The 27,161-nt window shown below is 41.8% G+C and overlaps 1 protein-coding gene and 1 pseudogene across 22 annotated transcripts in view; both read left to right on the forward strand.

Annotated features, from left to right (window-relative positions):
* LOC147826232 (SHC-transforming protein 1 pseudogene) overlaps positions 1-7,488 on the forward strand; it is a 28,226-nt pseudogene extending 20,738 nt beyond the window's left edge. Inside the window, exon 1 of the transcript XR_015439114.1 lies at positions 1-7,488. This exon is cut by the window's left edge and continues 20,738 nt beyond it. The product of XR_015439114.1 is annotated as an SHC-transforming protein 1 pseudogene (transcript).
* The window catches only part of Gmnn (geminin DNA replication inhibitor), a 68,118-nt gene that overhangs the window by 39,625 nt on the left and 1,332 nt on the right, over positions 1-27,161 (forward strand). For 4 of the 21 annotated variants that reach the window (XR_015439121.1, XR_015439122.1, XR_015439124.1 and 1 more), the window contains 3 exons: positions 9,845-9,936; positions 11,044-11,113; positions 13,714-15,661. Coding sequence is in view for 11 of the 21 variants with exons in the window: in XM_004847593.3 (XP_004847650.1) it covers positions 11,044-11,113; positions 19,660-19,720; positions 22,962-23,039; positions 23,708-23,855; positions 26,095-26,177; positions 26,611-26,721 (551 nt within the window). In the remaining 10 variants the exon portion in view is untranslated. Of the gene's footprint in view, positions 1-8,225; positions 8,300-9,844; positions 9,937-11,043; positions 11,114-13,713; positions 15,662-17,950; positions 18,159-18,440; positions 18,623-19,659; positions 19,721-22,961; positions 23,040-23,707; positions 23,856-26,094; positions 26,178-26,610; positions 26,722-27,161 lie in introns of those variants that run through there. The other 17 variants (XM_004847595.3, XM_021260555.2, XM_004847593.3 and 14 more) reach the window with 17 other exon arrangements.

Genomic DNA, 27,161 nt, shown 5'->3' on the forward strand with positions numbered 1-27,161 from the left:
GTGGTTTAGGCAGGCCTTGAACTTGTGGTGTTCCTCCTGTCTCAGCCTCCCAAACGCTGGAATCACAGATGTGCACACCACCACGCCTGGCTTCCCTGGGTGATTTCATTCACTTCAGGCTCAGAGAAGTAGAAAGATTTGTCCAGCGTCATGGTGTGTGATGGTGTCAGAGCGAGAGTCGGAATTAGTTCATTCTGCTTCATGTAAACAAGACCTTTGTTAGTGAGGAAAAACCTAAATGATCTCAATAGTTTTTATATTGATTATATGATTGCAATATTTTGGATATATTTGGTTAAATAAAATATCCAAATTAATTTCATATCAATCAATCAATCAATCAATCAATCGTGTGTTTGACCTTGTGCTGGCCACTTCACGTGCACAGAAGCTGCTCTCTTCCCCTTCCCTCTGGGCAACCTGCACAGCCCCTTCCCTCCCTCCTGTGCATCCCCTCCCCTGCCCCCACTGCCTATCCAGCTTCCATGAGTCCATCAAATGTCCGGTCACTGCGTCTGGGCTGCTCTCCAGCCTGCTCTCTTGGCATTCCTCACATTGCCCTGTGTTTGCTCTTCCCTGTTGTTCTTCCCTACTGAGTCTCCCCTTCTTAGGGTCATAGCATTTTCCCTATAACTGAGCCAAGGAGAGCAGAACAGCTGCATCATTGGGAGCCTCCCCTGCTCTCCCACTGTCCCAGGAAGGCCAATGGCCACAGTCAGCTCAGTGAGGACAGCAGATGGGTGTCTCTGGGCTGTCACTGCCCCAACACCTAGAAGGTGGCCATTACTTGGCCACAGTGAATCAACAGACGCCTTTGCTTTGTGCCAAACGCTAGGATTGAACTTTGACAGATCTTATCTTTCCCAGACAGAGAAAAATGAGTCAACAAGGAGGGCTATTCTGCTTGGAGGCCAACAAAGGGACTGATGAATTCGCGGTGTCCCTGCCAACCCAGTGCTTCTGAGTTTGATTTAATATAGTCCTTCTATGGGGAAAGAGGATCCATTTTTCTTTGTTATTAAAATCACATAGATATTAATGAAAGTTTAATTTCGTTAACAGGTGAAACAAGGCAATATAGATTATTAGATGAATATGTTCTTCAAGTTCTGCTTTTAATCAGATTAAATAGCATTGCCACCTAGTGGGTAGTAAAATATTTTTCAAGGAGCTGCATGGCAGGAATAGATCTTGGTAAACTATTGTGAATAAGCTCATTTAACATTCTGAAACTGAATCTGAGCAGCCTCTTTCAGGAAGATGTTTGTTGGCCTGGCATTTACTGTAACCCAGGGGTTCTGGCTGAGATTTCTAGGAAGAAAAGTTCAAGATTCCTTTGAAATTGTTTTTGTCCTCACAGTACCTCCCACTAAGCGTGTACAAACAAAGTACTGTGTTTAAAAGTGGACTAGAATAAATTCCTTCCTCTCGAATGTTCATTAGCTCTATGGTGATAGGTCCGCCCCCATCTGCCCCCACCCCAACCACCCGAGTTCCTGGAATGGTTGTTCCCGGCTGCCCGCCCTGGAACAATGCCGACCCTGCTGGGACCTGACACGCCCGCCCGCCTTCTGCTAGATCACAGCCCACCCCAACAGAACATTAGCCTTTGCTCTGGGCACAACTCAGCCACTGTCCTTCCCCTAGTCTCACAGCCCCTTCGCCTCACCCCACCTAAGCCCATCCCACTAACCCTCCTACCCCATCCATAAAGGACCCAACTCAATAAACCGGACTTGGACTCTCCTACTCCCGGAGGAGGTCCTATCCCCAACCCTAAATGCAGGCTGGCCGTGTTTTTTACTGGGTCGTCACTGTTTACCTAAAATACGGCACATAAGATTGTTTTAGGGTTTGCTTTTTTCATCCATTTCAATTTAATTTTTTATTTTATAAAATTTATGGTTATATGTGAACCCTTGGCTTTGGTCCCCAGTACTGTGAAAACTAACTACAACAATAAAGTTTTCATATATAGAATGAAGCCAAAAAAGTTACAGAGAACACCTATGCTGTATACTCACTCCCTAGGTTCTATCATTCCCATTTTACATTTTCCTAGATTTGTTTTATCATCTCCATTTGAAAATTCTTATAACTATCGAGCCATCTTGGTTTTTCTTTTCCTATGCATTCTTAATAAATTAAAGATATTGAGAAGGGCTCCGTGCTGGGCGGGGATGGGGCCAGGCAGTGTCTGGGTCTGACCTGGGGGAGCGGAAGCCACTGATCCTTATCTCTCCCCAAGACCTCTTTTACCCCTGGGCTGCAGAGGTCCGGCCAGGCTAAGGGCTGGGGATGGGCCCTGCCTGGCCCCCTTGTCAGAACTGGCAGGGGGGCCGGGCCCGGCCGGGCAGCAGTCCACCTCCTCCCAGCCATGGATCTCCTACCCACCAAGCCCAAGTACAACCCACTTCGGAATGAGTCTCTGTCATCGCTGGAGGAGGGGGCTTCGGGGTCCAGCCCACCGGAGGAGATGCCCTCTCCATCAGCCTCCTCCCTGGGGCCCATCCTGCCTCCTTTGCCTGGGGACAACAGCCCCACCACCCTGTGCTCCTTCTTCCCCCGGATGAACAACTTGAAGCCGGCCAATCTGGCCGGGGGGTGCCTGGGACCCAAGGGGGAGCCAGGCAGGGCAGCCGAGGATGGGGAGGGAATCACAGGGACAGCTGTGCTGGACTCAGGCCCCCTGCCCCTCCTCCAGGACATGAACAAGCTGAGTGGAGGCAGCGGGCGCAGGACTCGGGTGGAAGGGGATCAGCTGGGGGGCGAGGAGTGGACCCACCAGGGGAGCTTTGTCAATAAGCCCATGCGGGGCTGGCTGCATCCCAACAACAAAGTCACGGGACCCGAGGTTTCCTACTTGGTTCGGTACATGGGCTGCGTGGAGGTTCTGCAGTCAGCGCGTGCCCTTGACTTCAATACCTGGACTCAGGTCACCAGGGAAGCCATCAGTCTGGTGTGTGAGGCCGTGTCTGGTGCTAAGGGGGTGACTAGGAGGAGAAAGCCCTGTAGCCGCCCTCTCAGCTCTGTCCTGGGGAGGAGTAACCTGAAATTCGCTGGAAGGCCAATCACTCTCACCATGTCCACCAGCAGCCTCAACCTCATGGCCGCAGACTGCAAACAGATGATTGCCAACCACCACATGCAGTTGATCTCATTTACGGCCAGCGGAGATCCGGACACAGCTGAGTATGTCGCCTATGTTGCCAAAGACCCTGGGAATCAGAGAGCCTGCCACATCCTGGAGTGTCCCGAAGGGCTCGCCCAGGACGTCATCAGCACCATTGGCCAGGCCTTCGAGCTGCGCTTTAAACAGTACCTCAGGAACCCGCCCAAGCTGGTCACTCCCCATGACAGGATGGCTGGCTTCAATGGCTCAGCTTGGGGTGAGGAGCAGGAAGAGCCATCTGACCACCAGTACTCTAATGACTTCCCGGGGAAGGAGCCCCCCCTTGGGGGGGTGGACATGAGGCTTTGGGAAGGAGCCACGCCGGGGTCTGCTCGGCCCACACCACCCAGTGCCCAGACCCCCAGCCATCTGGGGGCCACACTGCCTGTAGGGCAGCCTATTGCAGGAGACCCAGAAGTCTGCAAGCAGATGCCACCTCCACCACCCTGCCCAGGCAGAGAGCTCTTTGATGATCCCTCCTACATCAACCTCCAGAACCTAGACAAGGCCCGGCAAGCAGGGGGTGGGGCTGGACCCCCAATCCTGCTGTCAATGGCAGTGTGCCCAGGGACCTCTTCGACATGAAGACATTCGAAGATGCCCTTCAGGTGCCTCCACCTCCCCAGTTGATGTCCGTGTCTGAGCAGCTCCAAGGGGAGCCCTGGTTCCATGGGAAGCAGAGCCGGCTTGAGGCTGAGGCACTGCTGCAGCTCAATGGGGACTTCCTGGTGTGAGAGAGCACGACCACGCCTGGCCAGTATGTGCTCACCCGCCTGCAGAGTGGGCAGCCAAAGCACTTGCTTCTGGTGGACTCTGAGGGTGTGGTTCGGACAAAGGATCACGGCTTGGAGAGTGTCAGTCACCTCATCAGCTACCACATGGACAATCCCTTGCCCATCATCTCTGCGGGCACCGAACTGTGTCTACAACAGCCCGTGGAGCGCAAGCTTTGACCTGCCCGGCCACCCTCCCAGAGGCCCTCTGGCCCCTTCCACCCTCTTCCCTAACTCTCAGAACCTCACTTGGGAGCAGTCTGTGGGCTGGGCCTTGGTAGGAGCTGGGAGTGGTGTGGACACTGGGTTCCCTATGGGCCGAATGAGAGGACAGTCAGGGGCCTGAGGTAGAAAGAAACCCGCCTCTCCCCAGACCTCAGCAAAGTGTTAGTGTGCAGAGTGGCCTCCTTGCCTGGGCCTCTCCTGTGTCAACCTGATGCCCCTTCCCTGAGAAGGGCACTTGTAATGGGAAATGTCCTGAGGTGATGGGCCACCTCTGGGACACTCCTGGGCTTCAGGGCACCCAGAGCCCTCTCAACACTTCCCTCGCCTAGCATTTGAACGTGTGCCTTTGACCATCTCCTAGGTCTGAAGATATTCTATGCAGACTTCTCAGGCCCCTGAGTTCAAGGACACGGGAGTGCTGACACCTTCCTGGTCTCTGCTCCACACCCTCTCCACAGAGTGTGGGCTGGGAAACAGGCAGGAGTGACAGCTGTCCGCATCCATGGAGACCTGCAACCCTCAGAGATGGCCCCAGAGCCCCCTCCTGGCTGGGGCATGCCGGGGAGACACAGCCCTGGCTCAGTGCCTCCTGGCCTGCTCTCCTGGGTCTGCATATGCATTTCTAAGCCCTGCCCTTCCCGTGATGCATGCATGTTCTATCTGTGGCCAAAGTGCAGCCCCTCTGCCTGTCGCTGGCCCTGCCTCTTCTGGGAGAGTGGGGTGAAAGAATTTTAGCCTCCCCTACGGTTAACTCCCTGGTGGGCTTTGTGGAGGCAGAACAGGGGCCTTGAGACTTAAAGCAGTAGACAATCCCCAAATGCCATCTGTAGATTTGGAACTACATTCATTCATTTTTTTATATGCGTATTTTTTAGGGCTATAGATTTACTGTCCTAATTTTTGTTTTCCATGGCTTTCAAGCACAAAATGATGATAATCGATTACATTTATACATCACCTCTGACTTTTCTGAAAAAAAAAAATTAATTAAAGATATTGGTTACATTTTCCCCAAATACTTCAACACCTATATGAATAATACATTTTTTGTTTGTTTGTTTGTTTTTTGAGGCAGGGTGTTGCTATGTACCCCAGGCTGACCTCAAACTCATGGCAATCCTCCTGCCTCAGCCTCCTGAGAGCTGGGATTACAGTCATGCACTTCTATGCCTAGCTCAAGTAATAACATTTTTTATTACTTACTTTTGCTCTATAAAACATTTACTAGTCCAAAAGTAAAAAATGTGTTCAAAATCTCACTCCTCTTCCCACCTTGATTCTGTTCCTCGCTCCCCTAGAAAATCCTTTTCTATTTTCATTAGTTTTTGATTTAGCTTTCAGTGTTTCTTTTTTAAAAAAATAAGTAAATACACATTTTCTTGACTATTTTTTTCCCTTGGTGCTAAAGAGCAAACTCAGGGTCTCATGCTAGAAAAGTGCTCTACCATGAGCTACACTCCGTGCCCCAAACATAGTGAGTATCCTAGAAATTTCTCCATTTCAGAGATCTTAATTCTTTTTCCATGACTCCTTAATTCTACATGGTACAGATGAGCATAATTTATTCAATCCACCCTCTACAATGTACTACTAGATTGTTTCCAATATTAAGTATTAGCATGTAAATAATGCAACAGTGAACAGCCCTGAAGACGTTCCTCTGAATTTAAGGGGCTGTGTCCTTAGAGAAAATTCCAAAGTGGAGTTGCTAGGTCAGTGTACATATGACTCCATCAATGCATCATCAGAAACAGCCCACATCCTCCCATAGGGCTTTTACATCCCATTCTCACCCTATTAGCCACGTATGAGATTGTTTTTGTCAGCCTTACTGGTAGAGAGTGTTAGTAGTTTTCTGATGCTATGGAGAAATTGCCACAATCTTAGTGACAAAGCAAAGCACATTTATTATCTCAGTTTTTGTACATCGGGAATCTGATGTAGCTGAGCTGGGCCCTGTGCTTAAGGTCTCACAGTGTCCCTGGGCTGGGTCTGAGAGGTCCCCAAAGCTGAAATAAGGAGCTTAATCGACCCTTTTGGAGAATAAGTTTGCGGGTTTGTTGATTCACATCGTGGAAAAAGAATTTGCAGGAGATGGGAAAAGGCACAGGAAGGGTTTGTTAGGCAGAGATTTTAGGACACTCTCAAGAGTGACAGCAGGAGCTCAGAGAAATGAGATGCATTGTTTCCTAGAAGAGGGAACATTTGTGCTTCTCTTGAAGGGGAGAAAATCCCAGGAGAAGGTGGCAAGTACCTAGTACCCAAGGAGGGTACTAGACCATTCTACAGGTATGGGCCTAGTGTTTTGTTTTTTGTCATTTAAACATTCTTTGGATTCTTTCAACGTGTTCCTTTATCTTAGGATCAGACTCTTGCTCTTTACTTTTTCAGTTAAACCAGTTTATGAACTTTGAGTATTCCTGAGGAATTTGGGGTGTGAAGGGCCTAGTCCAAAAGAGCCTAAACTGAACCAAAGGAACACTGATAGGGATCACTAGGGTGACTTTGGCTGGGTCCTGGGAGTTGCAGTCTTCTTAAGAGTCCAATTTTTAGGGGCTAGGGATTTAGCTCAGTGGTTATGCCGTTTGCCTTGCAAGCGCGAGGACCAGAGTTCAATCCCCAGTACAATTTTTAGTTGTGATTTTCCTGTCTCATTTTTCCTTATCTTTTGTTTTTGTTCTATTCTACCTCATTCCCCTAGGCCTGAGATTTTGATTCCTTATTTTTAAGAGGGCATTTCTATTTTGTTTTCTGTAACTGTTTTAGGCTGAGAAGGGGTTTTGATCCTCTCTATCCAGGGGTCAAAAGTCTCACCCTGACTGATCTAAGAGGAAAAAGGAAGCTGGGTTTCAGTGTTCAATAAAGGGCCATCATTTTTTTTTTTTTTTTTGGTACTGGGGATCGAACTTGGGTCTTTGCGCTTGTGCAGCAGGCGGTGAAACCACTGAGCTAAATCCTCAGCCCCAAAGGACCATCTTTTGATAGTCTCGACTAGAGGACTAAGACATTAACAGGTCATTGACTCTTAAAGCTTATTTTAGAACCTGGCTAAACACACCAGGGCCAGAAATTAATGCTAGACTATTGATGAATAGTGGCTCTAAAAAATGATGAAAGTCGGTAAGATTTGGCATAGCCTTTTGTTTTTAATATTCACCTCTATTTGTTTTGAGATGTTTACCCAAATATAACAGGTGGATTTTAAGAGCACACAGATTCCTCTTTATTTTGTTATAAGAAAGCTAATGCCTTTTAACTATAACAATCGTGAATGGAGATATCTATAGTATATATATATATATATATAATATATATATATATATATATATATTTTTTTTTTAACATTGGGCCATCAAAATTTTTACTCTAGGGTTCTATTTTGTAGACCTGAAATCCTTTTGTAATGACTGGCTCTAGATAATATAAAGTAGATAAAAGAAAGTATATAACATAAAAGTAATAATATTAGTAGCTATAGTATTTATATTGTCATTTTTATTTTATAGGCATACCTATGGTATACAAGAAGCTAAATCTTTACTTGAGAGAGGTACTTGAAAGTATATTCAAATAACATAATGGGAATATACAAGGACATAGCTAATGAGATTGATCATCAAAACTTTTTGTGGCTATAAGTTATAGGTGTACCTGTAACTTACAGGTAATGCAGGGGAGCATTATTTTTATGTTAAGAAACTTTAAGGCTTTTATTTGCAAGTCCCACATAAGCTTGGAGTCTATTAGTCCCCATCCTGTAATGTTTTAAGTGAGCCTGGCTATCCCCAAAAACCTGGTTGTTTTTTTAAAAATTTTTTATGGAAAGCTCCAACAGAGCCAGTTTATAAGGGCAAAAATAAAAAGGAAAAATGGAATTGATATGAGCTCAAAAAAACTTTTAATGAAGTATCTGCAGGTACTTTAATCAGTTATTAAAACAAATTAACAGGCACATGAACAGACAAGAGAACAGAGAAAATACATAAAACAATTATATTTGATCAGTACTCTCTGAGATGGATTGGCTATGCTGAATTGAAATAATCTCTTTATAGTTTTAGGTTTATAATTCTAAAAAGACTAGTCAGAACTTTCCCTATGGAGTTACTAATGAGCACGTTTAAAAAATGTAAGTAATTACAGTATTTTCTTTAATGTTTCAAGCTATTCTTTTTGTTGTTGTTGTTAGTTAACAGACTTATAGCCAGTAAGAGTCAGAAGGGGAAATAGAGAAGCGTTATAAATTGCTATATAGGATCTTTGTTTATTTTCCTTCCTTATTATAAAACCAAGTTTGAGCCTTGTCTTTTTACTCTATCTTATATCTGGAGCAAAATCAACCTTTTAAAATCTTCCATCGTAAACTGGCCCCAAGTTTATAAAATATAACCTAAAGGTGACATTTTATGGAAGTCTCTGAGTTACCCATATCACTTAAGATGTGTTACATGCTTTAAGGTCTTCCTCATGTACTTTTGGAAAGAGATGAAAAAGAAAAGAAGAAAAGAAAAGAGAAAAGTCAGGGTCATGCTGGTGCATAGCCCGCCTAATGCCAAGGTCACACTGTGTGCACCCTGCCCCACTTCCCAGGGTCAGAACTGCCCGCGGGGCAACTCTGCCCTGTCATCGGGGAACTGCTGAGGGCCAGCTCTGCTCTAGCTTTTGACATTGACTGGTCCAGGCATCCTTGCTAGTCATGCAGAAATCTGTTGCTCATGTCCAGGACAAGCATTTTTGCTCCTGATACACAGTCATTCCAGCCTTTATCAACAGATCAGGAAAGCAGGAAAAGTTTTGCCTGCTCTTTCCAAGTGGATCTGAAGCTATGCCAGTAGAGGGCGCAGGAGAGACACAGTAGGAGAAGGGTTTTGCTTCCTGGCTGGGCTGAGCTTCTGTGATACAAGGGATGTTCCCAGGCCCAGGTTCCTACCCTCAGCAGCTCCCAGGCACCCTCTCCTAGGATATTTTATAGTGGAAGGCCTCTGGTTGGGGGACCCTTCCAGTGAGCAGCTCAGCACCCAGAGGGTGGATGTCTGGCAAGTTCTGGAGGGGAGACGCCCCAAGTTTCCACGGGTTAGCTCCGCAGGACTAGGGCCACGGCCATGCACCTTCGCCAACAAGATCAGGCCCCACTGGGGAGCTGCGTCTTCCTTGGGGTTCTGTTTTAGGTGGCGAGGTGGTGGCTGTTCCTTATAGTACAGCCTTTAGGATTTTACAGTTTTGGTACCAAGATAGACCAGTACCCAAAGGTTTCTTCCTTCCCAGTCCTAAGATCCAGACATCATTAGAATTGGTGAGACAGGCGGAATTCATTTAGCAGAATTTGGGGCTGAGTAAAGTGAAACAGCATATGTGAAGTGTTTTATAAAAGATAGGAACGTTGGGCCGGGTGTATGTGTGTTCACTTGTAATCCCACTACTTTGGAGGCTGAGGCAGAAGGACTGTGCTGAAGTCCAGCCTGGGCAATTTAGTGAAACCCTGTCTCAAAAAAAAAAAAAATTACAAAATGTCTAGGAATATAGCTTTAAGGATAGAGCAAATACGAGGTCCTGGGGTCAATCCCCAGTCACCTCCATGCCCCCAAGATACAAATGTTAACACTGGATTAAAAAGGATTTGGCTTTACGGATGCCTCTTCATGCTCTCTGATGCTAACCTTTTGGACTTTTCTAGGCCACGTGAAGTTCTTCCTTAGCCCAAACTCTTTCCTCTCTGATTGGGTCTCTTCGGAAGGAAGCACATTCATTCTGTTGGTGGATGATGAGGTCAGTTCTGCCTTCCAGAAGTTAGGCAGTTCTGTTTGGATCCCTCTTGGGCATCCGGGAAGGCCTCCTGGGATGGGCCTGTGGCGTGTTGGCTCTCTTACTCTCCAGCTTTACTGTAGGATCATTTACATACAGAGAAATTCATTTAAGTGTACAGTTAAATGAACTTTGGCTATGGTATAGACTCCGTAACCACACTGCAGTCAAGATATAGAATGATTTCCTCACCGTCAACTGTTTTTAACTGCTTGAAGTGGGCCCTTGCTTTATCCAATTTTGACAGTGAGGCCTATATTCCATGCAAGTCGGTGACTTCCATTTCTGTGAGGAACATCTCCCCTTTCATCTGCTTTGCAAGGATGAGGCAACTGACAGGTTTAGAGCTCAATAGAGAAGTTTCTTGGTTCAAGCCCAGTGTGGCCCAGGGAGGCTGAGCCAGGAGTATTACTACAAATTCAAGGCCAGCCCTGGCTACATAATGAGTTCAAGGGCACCCTGGACTACATAATGAGACCTTGACTCAGAAAACCAAAAAGAAACTTCTAGGTTCAAATTAAAATGTCTGCTCTCTTTTGAGTTTTTTCCTTTGTCATTTTATCTTTGAGTTTTTCTGTAGTCACTTTACCTCCATCCTCCAAGTATTGTTATATTATTAAATTCTGTTAATTACTAATTTATGTGGTGTTAGGAATTGAATCTAGGGATCTTGTTATGCCTGAAGAACCCCCTTTTAGGGTAGTGGCCATCCACTCTTCAGGAACAGTATTCCTGTGTTCTTCTGTGTTGTGTGAGAGACAAGGGTGGAAGAGGGGCTATCGGCGTGCCTGTAGGACGGTGCACCCTGCACCCCCTGCACATGTGTTCCAGTCACAGCTTACTGAGTACCTGGGTCTGGACCTGAAGTGTGTGTCACAGGAGTCATGGAGACTGTCACTGGAACAGCATTACGCTAGTGACATTCAGAGTTGTTGCCAAGGTCTATTCCCTTCCCATCCCATGAACTTTCCTTTTTTTAAGTGACTCATAGTTTATATCTTGTGTAACATGCAACCTGATACTTGACTTACCAAATGACCCTGAAATAACCGATATAATCTCTCCCCACAGGTAGAGCAGAGTTGTTCCCTTACTACTGCCAGAAACCTGTTCTCAAGAGGTTTGGGAATAAGTGGAAAAGGTAAAATAGCTTACTTGACCAGACTTCTTCTGGTGTTCGGATGCTGTACACCCTGGAGTCTTTTCTGAACACAAGTCTGGCTACTTTCCTTTTAGCCAATGTGTGTGTGTGTGTGTGTGTGTGTGTGTACACACACTGAGGATTGAACCCAGGGCCTTGCACATGTTAGGCAAGTTCTCTGACACTCAGGTACACCCCTAGCCCCTCAGCCAACCTTAAGCCTTTCCTATACCTCATTTATTTTTATTGGTTTCTTACATATATGCTATTATTTTCATCATTTTGTGATCTCTCCACTTTTCCTAACATCCAGTGAGTGAAACTATGTTTCCTGTATTATTTCTACATTATTCAAAACATTTTCTGACAAATTTGCTTGGAATACATCCCGCATGTTCATAATATTACTAGAGAAAACAGACATTCCTGAGACTGATGATGTCTAATGCCAACACAATTTAAACTGGGCATGGTGGCTCACACCTGCAATCCCAGCACTCAGGAGGTGAGGCAGGAGGATTGCAAGTTCAAGCCCAACCCGGGCAACTTAGTGAAACCCTGTCTCAAAATAAACACAGTTGGAGGTAACTCAGTGGCAGAGACCCTGGGTCCAATCTCCCCCCCCCCCATCCAAACTGGATTTAACATAACTTACTCAGAAATAATTAATTTCAGTAATAAACAGATTTTTGAAAATTTTCTTCTGAGAGAACTTTTAAAATGTAGGAGCTGCTTAGCATACTTCAAATGGAATGAAGTTGAAATATAATGGCCATAAAAAGGAAAAGATCAGCCAGGAGGCAGAACCACATGGGTAGCTGTGTTGAATCAAGACTTTATGTTATTTTCTCCTACTCTCAAGTGAACATCAAAGTTAGGAAGGGTAGAATGGAAAAACTGAAGCTTTCTCTTATAGGTTGAATTGTTCCCAAATACACATGTTGAAGTCCTAGCTCCTCACGTTCCCAATCAGTTGAGGGCTCTTTCACTCTGATTTGGATAAAAATCACCAATCAAAAAAAAAAATCGCCAGTCAGCAACGTGCAGCTCTGCCACTGGCTCTTAGCCCATGGTGTTACAGCTCTAGGGGTCTAAGCCCCCCATCAGCACCTCATCAGCTGGGACTTAACTTTTAACAGTTATCCAGGCTTCTTTGAGCTTATGCTCGGCTCCTCCGAGCCCCGCAACTGCTGGGAGTTTTCACTGCTGGTTGTGAACAACGCGTGTCATTACCCCTTGATGACACCAGTCTCTGCTGCTGCGGTATACCAGTCAATACCGTTTACCATCACTGATTAGTGCCACTGCCAGATGCTGCTGGTCGCCACCCCTACCTCTGGAGCTCTTCAGGCCTAGCACCCCTTTGTGTTTAAAATTTTTGTTTTGGTACCAGGGATCGAACTTGAGTCCTTGGGCTTGCGCAGCAGGCGCCAAAACCACTGAGCTAAATCCCCGGCCCTTTAAAACTTTTTTTAAAGCAATGCTGCCCGGAAATTTAAAATCCTTAGTAGACTACCAGTACCTTCTGAGCCCACACTACCCAAAAAATAAATCATGAGATTTACTTTTCTGAGCCAGAAGACAGAGGCTTTATTTAGATGCAGCCTGTGCTGCAATACAGTGCAGCAACCACCAGAAGCCCTCCTAGCCCAATTGAAGGAGTAGGAGTAGAGCACTGCTTATATAGGTAATAGAAGCACAGATTTGGTCCAAATTTGAGCCGATTGGCCCAAATATGAGCCTACTAATTGGTTCAAATTCAAGCCTCAAGCACTTCAAGCCTGATTGGTCTAAATTCAATTCTATAGGTTGGTTCAAATTCAAGTCCATGGCAGTCAGGGCAAACACATACCCAAGTGGATGTGGGGTGTCCAGTACAGCCAAGTTGTCATGGCAGTAGTTTGGTGGGACATTAGGAGAAGGGAGTGTTTGATTGACAGCTGATGTATCCTAATGAAAACGTCAGGACTAACACTGGGACTGCCGCTGCTTTGAAGGACTATAACCATGTTAATCACATCTTATTGGGGTCTGGGTTTTGCAGGATGTTAACAATGGGCCTGGGTCCCTCTCTGATCTCTGACCCATTTGAGGCCTTTTTCTGCCCCATTCTTCAGAGAGAGAGCAGCAGCACCTGCAGCTGCAGCAGTGAAGAAGGATGTCAGGTTGGAACTAGCTCTACCAACATTTTGATTTTAAACTCGAGCCACAGGAACTACGAGACAACACATTTCTGTTGCTTAATTCATCCAACATGGTGCTTTATTATGGCAGCCCTAGCAGACAAATATAATTCTCCTCTTTATAAAATAAGATCTTGCCAGTGAAGCTCCTTTCTTTTGCTTGAAATGTGAATTATCAGAACACCAAGTTTACCCACACCAGAACACCAGCACACACACAAAAAATTCCAGGCCACAGATCAGATAAACTCTAATGTGTTTGCTAGCTAAGGTTTTCATCTGAATTCCTGGATTACGCAAAAGTTATCTGCTCCCATCTGATGTCTGCCATCAGAAAACAGAGTTGCAAGTATTTGTCTCAGTGTAAAGTTTTAATGATTTGAGATTTTTGGAGTTTTTTTGTTGTTGTTGTTCCAGGGATCAAACTCGGGACCTTGTGCTTTTGAGGCAGGCTGCGGAATCACTGAGCTAAATCCACGGCCCAGCTGTTTTTTTTTTTTTTTAAACAGGGGTAAGACATCAGATGTTCCTTCTAACCTGTCAACTGAGCATGGACCATAGTATACTTGAAGGGTTTCTTACTTTACAGCATCCAAGCTCTCTTCTGTTAAGGTCCAGGCAGGCCTTTCTTTCCCATTGATGGTTATTTTTATGTGTCAATTTGACTGGGGCACAATGTATCCTCATATTTGGTCAAATATTATTGTGATGTTCTGTGTAATTTTGGATGAAATTGATATTTGTATTGGCTTTACCATCACAGGGACAAAATCCATGACATCCACAACTTAAGGGAAGAAGGATTTATTTTGCCTCACAGTTTCAGGGGGTTCAGCCCGTGGTCAGCTGGCTCTAAGAAATGGCATGGCAGAAGGGCCTTGCAGAGAAAAGCTGTGTAACCCATGGTAGCCAGGGAGCCAAGAGAGTAGAAGAGCCCAAGCAAGAGATATGCCCTCTAAAGGCCTGGCAACATCCTCCAACTGGGCCCCACTTTCTAAAAACACTGAACTCATTAATGGATTCATTCGCCTGATGAGTATAGTACCCCATGATCCAATCACCTTCCAAAAGTCCCACCTCTGAAGACTTTTGGGGGACATGTTAGATCTAAACCGTGACAAAATTTAAAAGAGCAGATTAAAGAAGACCGTCTTCCATAATGTTGGTGGGTCTCATCCAGTCCATTGAAGGCCTGAGTAGAACGAAAGCTGACACCCCACGATATCCCTACCTACAAATGAAAGGATTCTCCTATCTGATGGCTTTTGAGGTGGAAAATCATCTCTTCATGCTGATGATCTTCAAACAGGGATATTAGCCTTTTCTGGTACTATAGTAGCTTGTGCTCTTCAGACTCAAACTAGGACATCAGCTCTGCAGATTCTGGACTTACCAGCTTCTATAATCACATGAGTCAATTCATTATTAATTAATAAATTAATACTGTTATGATTTGGGTCTAGCTGTCCTCCCAAAGCCTCATGCAGTCATAGGGCTTTTGCAGAGGTGGCTGAATCTACAGTATGTGATGCTGGGATTAAGGGGGTGTGATTACTAAACCACTACAATGATTGGTTTGGCACCACCCTAATCCTGGTAGTGTGGATAAGATAAAAGGGGCATGAAGATGTTGTTAGGTTCCCTTGTTGCTTTTGCTACCATGTAGGTGCCATGAACTATTTCTCCTTTGCAACGCCCCCTCTACCATGTGCAACTTGACCTTGGAGCCAGATGATTATGGACTGAAACCTCTACAAACTGTGAGCTAAATAAATCCTTTCCCCTTTAACTTTGAGTGCCTGGTATTTTGTCTCAGCAAGAGAAAAGTAAGACAAATACTCACTGCTTTGAAACCTGAAAATAAAAACATCTCTTTAAAATACAAATACAGTAAGAGCTGGCAGTGTAGCTCAGTGGCCCTGGCAGACCCTAAACCAAGACTCATGGCAGCCTCAGACCCCGAACCAAAAACTAACCCAAACCCAAATACAATGAGAAGAGAAATGTTCGTCACAGACTGCATTTATCTTGTGTTTTATTTTTCATTTTCCTTGGTACTTTATAATCCTGCTTCTTTATCTTTTTGTTTGGTTTGGTTTTGTCTTTTTAGACAGGGCCTTGCTATGTTCCAGGCTGGCCTCCAACTTGTGATCCTTCTGCCTCAGCCTCCCAAGTGCTGGGATTACAGGCGTGTGCCACCACAACAGGGACTACCTGAGTATTTTGAATAAGGAAATAATGAATTGTTATTTGTTCTCCGAGGTCATTTTTCAGATGAATAGAGATTATCATAAAATTTCTGCAATCTGACTGAAAATCTTAGGAATTTAATTTAGCCTCAATAAACAACAACACATTTTAAAAAGACGTATTTATTCTCTGTCATCTCGATTGATTCTATTGCTTTCTACTGGCAATTCAATCTATTATTATGCTTTAGTCTATGTTAAATGACTTGGTTTTATTTTTCTATTATCACACATTATTGTGGTTTCTTTCCTTCCTTCACTGTTTACAAACTAACTATAAATGCTGTTGGACAAGACAAGAAGAAACATCCCAATAATGCACAGCCATGGAGTTTGTGCTTAGCTAGAACTGGATAAATAAAAAGATTAGAGAAAAATATCCCATGAATATTTTTTTTAAATTGTGTAAAAAGTACTAAGATCATACTGAATTAAAGGATTTTACATAAACCAGTATTACTGAATAACTTAAGCCTCAGTACTCATGGTTTCATTATGTAAATGAGACACTCCAATATATTTGGGTGCCTAGAAAAAATTCTTGTTTTATTTGAGATGGGTTATGCTATGTAGCTTAGGATGCCCTCAAATTTGGGATCCTCCTGCCTTAGCCTCCCAAATATCTGAGATTACAGATGTGTGCCACCATACTTGATACAGATAAATTCAGATCATGTGATAATATGACTTTTTTCAGATCTCTACAAAATTACTTTCCTATAAATTTGTTCTTCAAAACTAATAGGAAAGTACAAGTTTTCCCGTAGTTGGGGGCCTGAGGGTTCTATGTCCCTTGAGAGAGGAATGTTTTCAGTCTCCGTTTGCTGTTGCCTCGAGGTGTGAGGCCCTGAACCTGTGATTTAGTGTTTTAGCTGTGTAAAACAGCTGCATTGGGCTGCAAGAGCATCCCATGGTATAATGTACAACAGTTTCCAGCAGCTGTGTCCTGTAGAACTAAAACACGAGTCAAGTGGGAGCCATATCTTTTTTTTCTGATAGCTGTATTTTAAAAAGAAAAAAAAAACAGTGAAAAGAATCTTAGTAATATTTGTATTTATCTGAGTATATAAAAATATAATTCAACATGTAACCAATACCTAAACTATGAAGATAATTAATTTCTTTGATAGGGACCCGGAATCAAGTTCAGGACTCCCACAATGCTAAGCAAGTGCTCTACCACTGAGCCAGATCCTACATTTCTTTTTGTGTCTGTTACACCTTGCATATTTTACATAATAACACATCCTGTGAAGTTATCCATATTTCAAATGTTCAGTAGTCCTATGTGGCTAATGACTTCCCTACTGATCCACATATAGATCTGAATTACTCTCTCATTTAAACGAGTTCGTTATTTGGCAGGCAAAGCAGAAGGAATCTAACCTAAGCTGTTGAAATTGTTGTTTCAGACTCTAGGGAATTCACAATGTTTCCTAAAGAAGGGATTGCCTCCTTTGGTATGTTGAATTAAAAAAAAACAACAATTCAAACACTAAAATGCATAAAATAAAAGTCTCCCCTCACCATTCCAAAATTAACCAATGCTACTGGCAACTAGAGATAGCATTTGGATACTTAGGTTTCGTAAGTCTGGGCAATGGCCAGGTCTCTTCACGGCTCTGCAAGCTTTTAATTATGGTAACCTGTAGATTCTCCATTTCTGCTTGCTTACCACTGTCATATGGAAGACATTTTCTTTTCCTAGCATTTTAGTTCTGGAAAGAAATAACACTATGTACTTTGCTTATGTTTTACTTAGTACAGGCTATCTGAAAATAATGTTTCATATGTGTTTTAAAATGATGGGCCATCCCTGACCCGTTCTAGCTGCATGGGAATCAGCTTCCCCTAGCCAGCTTCCATATTCTGTCAGTGAACCTAATCTGTGAGTGAACAGACTGTGAAAGTCAGTTACCGTTTTCCTTGGGTGGCATTTCAAAGTCAAATAGCTCAATGCTGACATTTAACACTGGTCAGTACCATTCTCATTCTGGAAATCCGGTCTTCTGTCCAATCAGTGCATTGTTTGAATTTAGACGTTATATATTTCAATACTTTATATACTTATGTAACTATTTTTATTATAGTTAAAATACATAGTTATATACTCCTATAAATATATTCTAAATAATATATTTCATATTTTATATATTTCTCCTAAACAATGCCAGAAAAATACAATTACTAAATACGTTATGCAGTTATACAGTATTTTGTTCTGCCGGTGTTGAGTCCCATTGGAGGCCAGCAAAGGACAAAGGGGCTGTGCCCTGAAAGGACGCCCGAGGCGGGGTCAAGGCCCCAGCTAACATTGCGTGTCCCTTCTGCCCCTAAACTGTACACGGCCATCTATTTATTGCGCAGGCGCGGGAAGGGGCGGGGCCGAGGCGGCGGGAGTGGGAGGCAATTGGCTGGATATCGGGTGCCCCGCCCCTCGTCTTGCGTCTGTGGTCGTGCGTTTGTCCCAGAGCTGGCGAGCGGGGTCAGGCTGTCTTCCCGCGCGCCCGTCACTCCGGCTACTGCGGGACGGCGGAGGTTGCCTGTGGGCCTTGTGTGAGGCGCTGCTGCTACCGCTACCCGCACTCGGTACAAAGACAGTGTTTCCGCCCAGTAAGTATGAGGCTTGGGGCAGGCGGTGGGGACGCAGGGCTTAAGGTATCAACGCCTAGACACCCCGCTGTCTCTCACTCCTGCCTACCCCGAGCCGCGTGTGGGCTGCTGTTAGGCGGCGGCCGGTGTGGGGCGAGGGGCTTGCAGAAGAGCGGTAGGAGTCGCGGGGAGGGAGGCGAGGCGCGGGGCCGCCCCATTGGCTGGGTCGGTTTTGGCGCGCTCTGGCGTCCGCGCTTCCTATTGGTGGGCGGGGAGGGTGGGCGGGGCGCTGCCTCTGGAGGCCCGCGCTCCGGGAGGTGGACCTTTGCGTGTTAGGTGGCCGACCGCGATCTGGGGGCTCCGGGAAGAGGTCGCGAGGTTTGGCGTCTCCCGTTTAAAAAAGGGATACTGACTTTGGTGACACTAGTTTCTCCGTATACAGCGTTTCCTGTGGACCCCGTCCCATCCTAGAGGTTTTAATCTGGGTGTGTAAATGAAGTGGGGCATAAAAAGCGAACGAGGGCGCAGGGTGCTGACCTGAGTGGCCAGCGTGAAGGATTAAACTTAGTCGATGAGTGGCTTTCAACTTCTTAAACACTAAGCACATTTTATTTCATGATTTAGGATACAGCCATCTAATTAAGTAGAAGTTTCACCGGGCATTTTCAAGTCTCATCTTTCCCATTCTGTTCAGTTATGTCTTTCTGAATAGCGTTACTCTTGACCCGGTAAACGATTTTGGGACCCAGGGGAGCTTCCTGTACTTTGAAAAAAACACCCCAGCTCCCGTTAGTGGGTCCTGACCAGCATTTTCTTAGCATGAAATAGAATGGAAAGTAACGGCGCCCCGCCCAGTTAAGTTTTGCTCCCTGAGCTTTTTGTTTGCTTATGTGTGCTGTGTGCTAGAGCACAAAGTAAATGTGTCCGTGTAAGACATGTGTCATAGCCAGAGTTGGAGAAACACTACCCTGAGCGAAACCCTCACCACAGTAATCAGAGACATCTATTAGAGGGCACAGACATGGCCAGGGGGTCAGACGTCAGTGTGCAGGGAGTGTAGGCCGTATTCTGCTCAGCCGCATTGTGTATCTTGCCTCCTGGACCCCCTTTTAGTCCTTCAGCTGATGTGGGTGGTTAAATAAGTTTATTGCAGTAACGTTAAGTTGCCTCTGAAGCAGCAGAGTTGGGGCGCTAATCCTAGGATGGTGTGGCCATCCCGGAGTATCTGTGTTGTGCTTTTCCTGGTGCCCATTTCTCCGTGCTTTGAGATCTCTGTATTCTTTTCAGAACACCATCACTTTCTAGGAAATAGTAAATCTACTGTACAATAGTGTGATTTTTTTATGATTATAAATATTTTCAAAAAAAATCTAGAGAACACCTTAGGTACAAACCATATTCTATTTTTTTATGCTTCTCTCTTTTTTTGTTTTGGCACGGGGATTCAACCTATGACCTTGTTGTGCTTGTGAGGCTTGGCCCCCATATTCTGTTTTTTAATTACTGGTCTTTTGTGCTTCAGCAGCTGTATAATGAATCCCAGTATGAAGCAGAAACAAGAAGTAATCCAAGAAAATGTAAAGGTATGTGAGCATCACTCGAATGGGTTGTAAAAAGTATGTGATTAAAAATTTTCTTTTAATTTAAGAGGTGGAGGTCTTTCTCTATTGCCTATGCCAACCCCAAGCCGGTGGGCTCAAGGGATACTCCTGCCTCAGCCTCCAGAGTAGCTGGGACTGTTGATGAAAAGTATTTATGACAATTTAGCCAAATTTATCCTGAGTTACTGGATTTTTAGGACATCTTGAGTATTTTATTCTTTTTGATACTGTTCTGAATGGCGTTGTCTCTTAATTTTATTTCTTGGTTTGGTATTGTTCCTGTGTAGAAATAAACTAATTTTTGGATCTTGATCTTGTGGCTTGTAACCTTGTTAAATTTGTTTGAGCTCTAATAGTTTTAAAATAGATTCTGTAGAATTTCCTGTATATAAGATTAACTGCTTTGTTTACTCCAGGACATCATCGCTTTCTAGTAGATAGTAGATCTACTACACCTTTTCATAAAATGATTTTTATTAAAATCTTTTGTGAATATCTTCTGAATTAGTTTGACTACAGAGACACATTTTGCATTGTATTGAACATTTTGCATTGTATTGAACATTTTCCAGAGTACATCTTTCATTACTATCTAACCTATTTGATTTGCAGAAACTTTGGAATCCCTAATACTGTCACTAGAAATCTTATCCCAAATATTTATTCTTAGATCTCTAGGAGAGAGTTTGTTTAATTTTGAGTTTGTGATTTTGACTGGGTCCACTTACGTACCTCTGTTTACAAATGGGCTAGGTCCATACAACTTAAACTATGTGAGGATCCTGGTAAGTGAAGCATGTCTTCAGAAAAAGTATTACTTTACAGATTTAAGTTAGAATAAATAAAAGCCATTGAAAGCAAACACCTTTTGATATGTTTTTATTTGGTTTGGTTTTCTCAGGATCCTTAACACTGTTTTTCTTGAATAATAATTCACATTGATAAATTGTGTAGTTGATTGTATTAGCTTTCATTTAGGATGATGACATCTTCTCACTGTGCTTTGGGTATGTTGAAACTTCATTATGAAGATTTTCAAATTTTTTTTTTTTTAATTCTTTTTTTCTTTTTTTGGTACCGGGGATCAAACTTGGGTCCTTGGCACTTGCGCAGCAGGTGGCGAAACCACTGAGCTAAATCCCCCGCCCAAGATTTTCAAATTTTGAAAGGTAGAGTAAATTGTATAATCTCACTTTACATCTGCAACTTTCAGTGATGATCAGTTATGGCCAATCTGGTTTCATCTGTATCTTCATTTGCTCCCCATTTCCTCCACTGGATTATTTTGAAGCAAATTCCAGGCATCTTGGACATGAAGAGGCTAGTATTCTGTTTGGATCTGATTTTGCTTGTTGTGGGGGCAAAGCTAGAACTTGAGTGGGTTAGTTAGGAAATCACCCTCAGTTTACCTGTAAAATGAGAGAATTTTTTCTACAACTAGACATGTAAGAGTAAATTTTAATTCAGTATGGATTTCTTGCCAGTTGTATGCAGAAATTCTTTTATTTGTTCCTGTGTATGTATTTGGGGGAAAGAATTGACTGAATATCAAGTTGTTTTCTAAAAAGGTTAAGATTGGGGTTGGGGCTATAGCTCAGTGTTATAGTATTTATTTGCCTAGCATATGCTGGGCCTTGTGTTCAATTACCAATGGTACTGAAAAAAAAAGACTAATAAAACTTTCTTACTGTAAAAGTCCATTATTCTAGTGTATAATATGTATTGAAATGTGATAGTTATATTACCTTTCTTAGGCCAGATTTTATAAAGCTTACATGTGTAAAAGTTAAATCTTGGAAATGGTCTTTTTTTTGGTGACAGTGACTTGTCTGGCTTCTATGACCATTGTTAACATCAAACATTTAAATAAATTAATATCATGTCATTAATGTTCCAGAGTTTTATTTTTTTGTATTTGTCTGCAGACTGTTGACTAAGGTATAAATCTAAATTATATCTGAAATGTTGGTGTAATATTTGTTCTTGCAGTAGCTGGCCTTTGTCCTTGAGTTAAATAGTGAGATAATAATCAGCAGTAGAAACTTTACCGTGGGAAAGGTGAACTTTGTCATGTGGAGTACAGTGTGGAATCAGTTACTTTCTCACGCTGGTGTGGTATCATGTTCTTGCTAACCTTGTTTGAGTATTCAGCATTGTTTGCTATCCCATGGTGGCAGTATAACTAATGATTTTTTGCAAAAATAGAGAGAGCTTTTAGATCAGGAAATATACAGGCAAGTATTTACATATTATAAGGAAGGCAATATGTTTTCCAAAACAGTAGCTTGGGCATTTTAGAATATTTTGTTAAGCCTGAAGCACTGACATTTTAGCTGTCTCCTAATGAGTAGACTTGAAGCAAAAGTGCTTCTGCAGTCAGGTAATGGTTGAGGTGGGTTATCTGCTACACATGTACTTGGTTTCAAGGACAGTATGTTCTCTTTTTTTTAACACTGGGGATTGAACTCAGGACCTTGCGCTTGTGAGGCAGGCGAGGTGCCATTGAGCTAAATCTCTGGCCCAGGGACAGTATCTTCTTATGTTCTTAACATTTATATTCCTTTGGTGGATACATATAAATGAGTTTGGGAATATTTACAACTTAACAGGAGGTCTGAGATGAATCTTTTTGATTATAGGAAAAAGTATTTTGCAGTGTAAATTAACCTTTTCTCCCACTTAGCTCTTTTGTGAGGTAATAAATGTTATGATATTTAGTTTTATAAAAATGTTACGACATTTAGTTTTATAAAAATTGAGTACTTGTCAGTTTCTAATTTCTGTGTGGAAGGTCTTTTTAAAAAGAAAATACAGGTATTTTGTACTTGAGTTTTGTCATATATATTTTGAATTATTGATCAAAGCTTAGAAAGTTTATTATACATTTGTTTTAACTAGATGTCATTAGTTGATATGATTGATTATAGCAAGAGCATATATTGAAATGAGGAGAAAAGTTATTTATTTGTGTCTAGTTGGAGTGATATGACCCATTATTAAGAATTTCTTCAAACTTTGTTATACTTTGGGAAATAAGTTTGCCAGTTGATTGAACCCGTGTCTTGTTCATGTGTAGCATTATAAAATTGTATAGCAAGCCAAATATTAGTGTTCTTAGTGGGTTTATTTTTTCAAATTTGAATAGGATTAAGATTTTATAGAAATTGAGTAGCTGGATAACCATAGAGCAACTCAGTAAAAAGATAATTATCTTGACTTTTAGAATAGTCCTGTGCCAAGAAGGACTCTGAAGATGATTCAGCCTTCTGCAGGTGGAACTCTTGTTGGAAGAGAAAATGAGGTTTGTGTTCTGGGGCTAAGAGAGGGGTGATAATACCTCTGAATGAAACATTTCCACAATTTTCTTGGTCTGAAATACTTAAGTTATTCAAATTTGGAAACGTTAGCAATTAAATACTCCTCAAAGTAGTTTTTGTTTAATTTGGAAGGTCAAAATTGCTGTGAGTACATATAGTAGAACTGGAATGATGTAATAATTATCTAGTAGGAATAATGTTTGATATTTTGAAAATAAAATGTTAACTCCTTTTATTTATACCTGTAGGTAAATGATGAAAACATTAGTGAGCAACATGTTTAGTCCTTTGGTTTTTGGTTATTAAATCATTTATTAATGATCTAAAAGTTATTTTATTGTCCATCTTTAACTTTGGAAGACAAAGGACTTTTTGCAGGTTGAGAATACTGCCTTTCCATAGTACTAAACTTAAATACAACATTTAACACAAAAAAAGTAATTTCAGATAACCCTTAGACCAAGTTTAATTCATGCTGTAAATAAAATTCCTAAAATGGTACTACACATTTGGGTAAGAGTTTTTAATTACATAATTTTTAAAAATAGGTTAAAAAAATAAAGATACTGTATATGAATTGTTTTTGATAGATAAAGGGCAAAACCACCTAGCTTTCTTGTTCACTCAGTCAAAGTAAGTGATTCCTTTATAGTTGCCTAAAGGGTTATCCAAAAGGAGACATTCAAATGACCCGTCAACACCCAAGACTTCCAGTTCTGGAGCTGTTATTGACCCAGAATCTAGTGAAAATAAAAATCTCAGAGGAGTCACCCAAGAAGCATTTGATCTGATGATTAAAGGTATGAAAAAAATACATAATTTTGTCTGAAATTTTTAAATTTTAATGTACAGTGAATATATATGAGTACTGTAATGGATTCTGTCTACAGCCTCTTAATTTGAGGATACTGTGATATTTCATTTGAAATAAAGACGACATAGGGCCAGGGATTTAGCTCAGTGGTTCCCCTGCCTGCCTTGGAAACACAAGGTCCTGAGTTCAATCCCTGGTACCGAAAAAATAAATAAATAAAGACTATATAAAAACTGTAAGTTTAAAGACTGTAAATTTGGGCAGTTGTGAGCATTTTGGCAAGATCCAAATGTGAGATAAATATTAAAAAGGTACTGATTAATACAGCACTTCTGATAATAGATTGCCTTAGGATTTACAAGATTTGGAAATAGGCTTTTCAGAAGAAAAATGTTTAAAGAATGAGTTTGAATAAAGGGATTTGAATATTCCAGGAGAATATGAAGTAATGGAGCCAATATGAACAGGGCTGAGGCAAAGGGAGTAAAGATGAATGAGAAGAGCTGGGCGTGGTGGCGCATGCCTGTAATCCCAGCACTTGGGAGTCTGAGGCAGGAGGCTGGCCTTTAGTTCCAAGGCCAGCTTGAACTACATAGTGAGACCCTGTCTGGAAAAACAAAAAAGATGAATGAGAAGTAATATGCTTGTGATAAATACAAGTTTTAATGGAATGGTAGTGGAAGTTAGAAGTGGAAGCAAGTGATGTATTATGGAAGATTTTTACTTCTGTATTAATCATAGGTTATTAGATATTATCAAGATGAGAAATTGAAGCCAAAGAAGTTAATTGACTTGCTCCAGGTCACAGTGACATTTAGGTTTATTCTGAGTTGCCTGGAATACAATAAGGAAGAACATAACATCATGAGGTTTTATTAGGAAAAGTTGACTGGATAGAAATAAACAGCCAAGTGTGGTGGTGCATGCTTATAATCCTAACACTTGAGAGGCTGAGACAGGAGGATCTCAGGATTTTGAGGCCAGCCTGGACTACATAGCAAGACCCTGTCTCAAAAAAAAAGAAAGAGAAAGAAGCTTTTCTATAGTATTACAGAATAAATAATAGGATTTGTGATGCTTAAAACTCATTTGGTTGTAATTAATCAACAAAGATTGGTTAAAAAAAAAACCCCACTGACGTTAAATACTCAAATATTGCTAGTATGGCCATAAATAAATTTTTTTTTTCATGTAACTTGAGCATATAACTGATTTAACATCTTGAATGGGATGTATATCAAAAAGAACTGGAAAGGAATCCTGAACTTTATTAAATTTGTTGTTGGTAATGTTATTGGTGTAGTAATGCTGAAAAAATTTTTGTGAATATTGTAGGGTTGAGCTAATGAGTAATATATTGAATGTTGTTGGGAGGCAGTCATGATAAATGGAATGTGGAAGGAAAAGAAGAGCTGTTGAATTGGAGTTAGGGTATCAGTACAAATTGGTGATCTTTAAAAGAAGTAATATATTTCCACTTCTGCCGCTGAAAGGGCCTAGAAACAAGTGATCCTAAGTAGTAAGGAGCACACTGGGAATTTAGTTACTGGTTTGTAAACACTGTTCTCTTTACAAGGGAGAAATGTAGTAGCTAGTATCTTAATCAAATGATCAAATTTAAGACCCCCAGTTTTGTGATAAATTGTCATGTGCTTTCTGATGATACACTGAGGATATAACATACTCATGCAATAATCCTCCCAAGAAAATGTTTGGCTTGAATCTGATCATAGATACAAAATTCAATGTTAAGAACCATATACTAAGTAACTGACCTGGACTTTTCAAAAATTAGGGTTCAGTGATAGAGAGTATGATTAGCATCTACAAGGCCCTGGGTCTTATTCCAGGGGTAGTGGGGGTAGGGAATTAAAAAGAAGTACCCAAAACAAAAGTTGCAAAAAATCTTTTTTTAAATTTTATTTTTAAATTTTTATTAGTACATGTTTACAATTCATACAGTTTACCATCATCTTGGGAGTGGCTACATGTACATATTACAGCTTGTTTCTTTTTTTTAAACACCCTTGTCTCCCTCTTTCCTGCAACAATCTTAATCTGGTTGACCTGTGTATTTATTGTACTTCTAGAATTCTGAAGGATTAAAATCTTAGAATATCGGAAGAGTAAAATAGAAAAAAAGTAGATTGGATTTTTTTTTTATAGGAAAACATTAAGTTTTTGCAGTAATGATTTTTAAAGTTATACGTAAAATATTATTTCAGAAGATCCATCTTCTCAATATTGGAAAGAAGTGGCAGAAAAACGGAGGAAAGCTCTCTATGAAGCCCTTAAGGAAAACGAGAAAGTATGTATTAAATATAATTTGTACCACTTTAAAAGTTTCCAGGATTAGAGCTGGATGTGGTGGCACACACTTGTAATCCACCACTCAGGAGGCTAAAGCAGGAAGATCGTTGTTGGGAGGCCAGCCTGGGCTATATATATATAGTGAGAACTGTCTCAACCCTCTGCCCCAATAAAAAGTGTCCAGGATTGTTTTCCTTTTGCTGTGTAGCATATTTAGTTAGAACAATATAAACTAGCTTTAATGCTAGCCTAAGACAAGTTTGATTAGAAAAGTAACTTGGTTATCAAAATTTCATGGAAAATAAATCCTGTTGTATTGAGAGGTAACTTTATGCTACAAGTGTCTGTCAGTTATGTAGATGGAGTTGTATAATTTGGCTTATAGCATAGCAAATCTACAGAATATTGAACTTTTGATTTATATTATATAGCTTCATAAAGAAATTGAACAAAAAGACAGTGAAATTGCCCGTCTGAAAAAGGAGAATAAAGAATTGGCAGAAGTAGCAGAACATGTACAGTATATGGCAGAGGTAATAGAGGTAGGTCATTTAATATTCACCTAATTCAAAGGAATCTTTTTCTGTAGAGTTGAGTAGCAGCTTTAATCATTAAGTGTGGGATCTAGAATCAGATTTCTTGCGTTTGGGGTTTGAGTCTTAGCTTCCTGCCTAGCACATTTAGTGTCTTGATTAGGACAAGTTATTTATCTGGTTGGGGCTTCATTCCCCTCATCCATGAAATAGGAGTAGAGCCTATAATCCCAGCACTTGAGCTGAGGCAGGAGGATCACTGTGAGTTTGAGGCCAGCCTAGGCTACATAGTGACTGAACTACATAGTGAGACTCTGTCTCAGTAAATAAATAAATAAGTAAATGGGAATAGTAACACCTACATCTGAAAACATGGAAAATTTTATAGTTGACATTTATTTGTAGGTAGTGTTCACTTTAATTTTATATCAGAATGACATTAACTTTCA

This window comes from Heterocephalus glaber, unplaced genomic scaffold (assembly GCF_053883595.1).
Source record: "Heterocephalus glaber isolate CG9 unplaced genomic scaffold, H.glaber_assembly_v1.0 deba00001472, whole genome shotgun sequence".
NCBI classification, from domain to species: Eukaryota; Metazoa; Chordata; class Mammalia; order Rodentia; family Bathyergidae; genus Heterocephalus; species Heterocephalus glaber.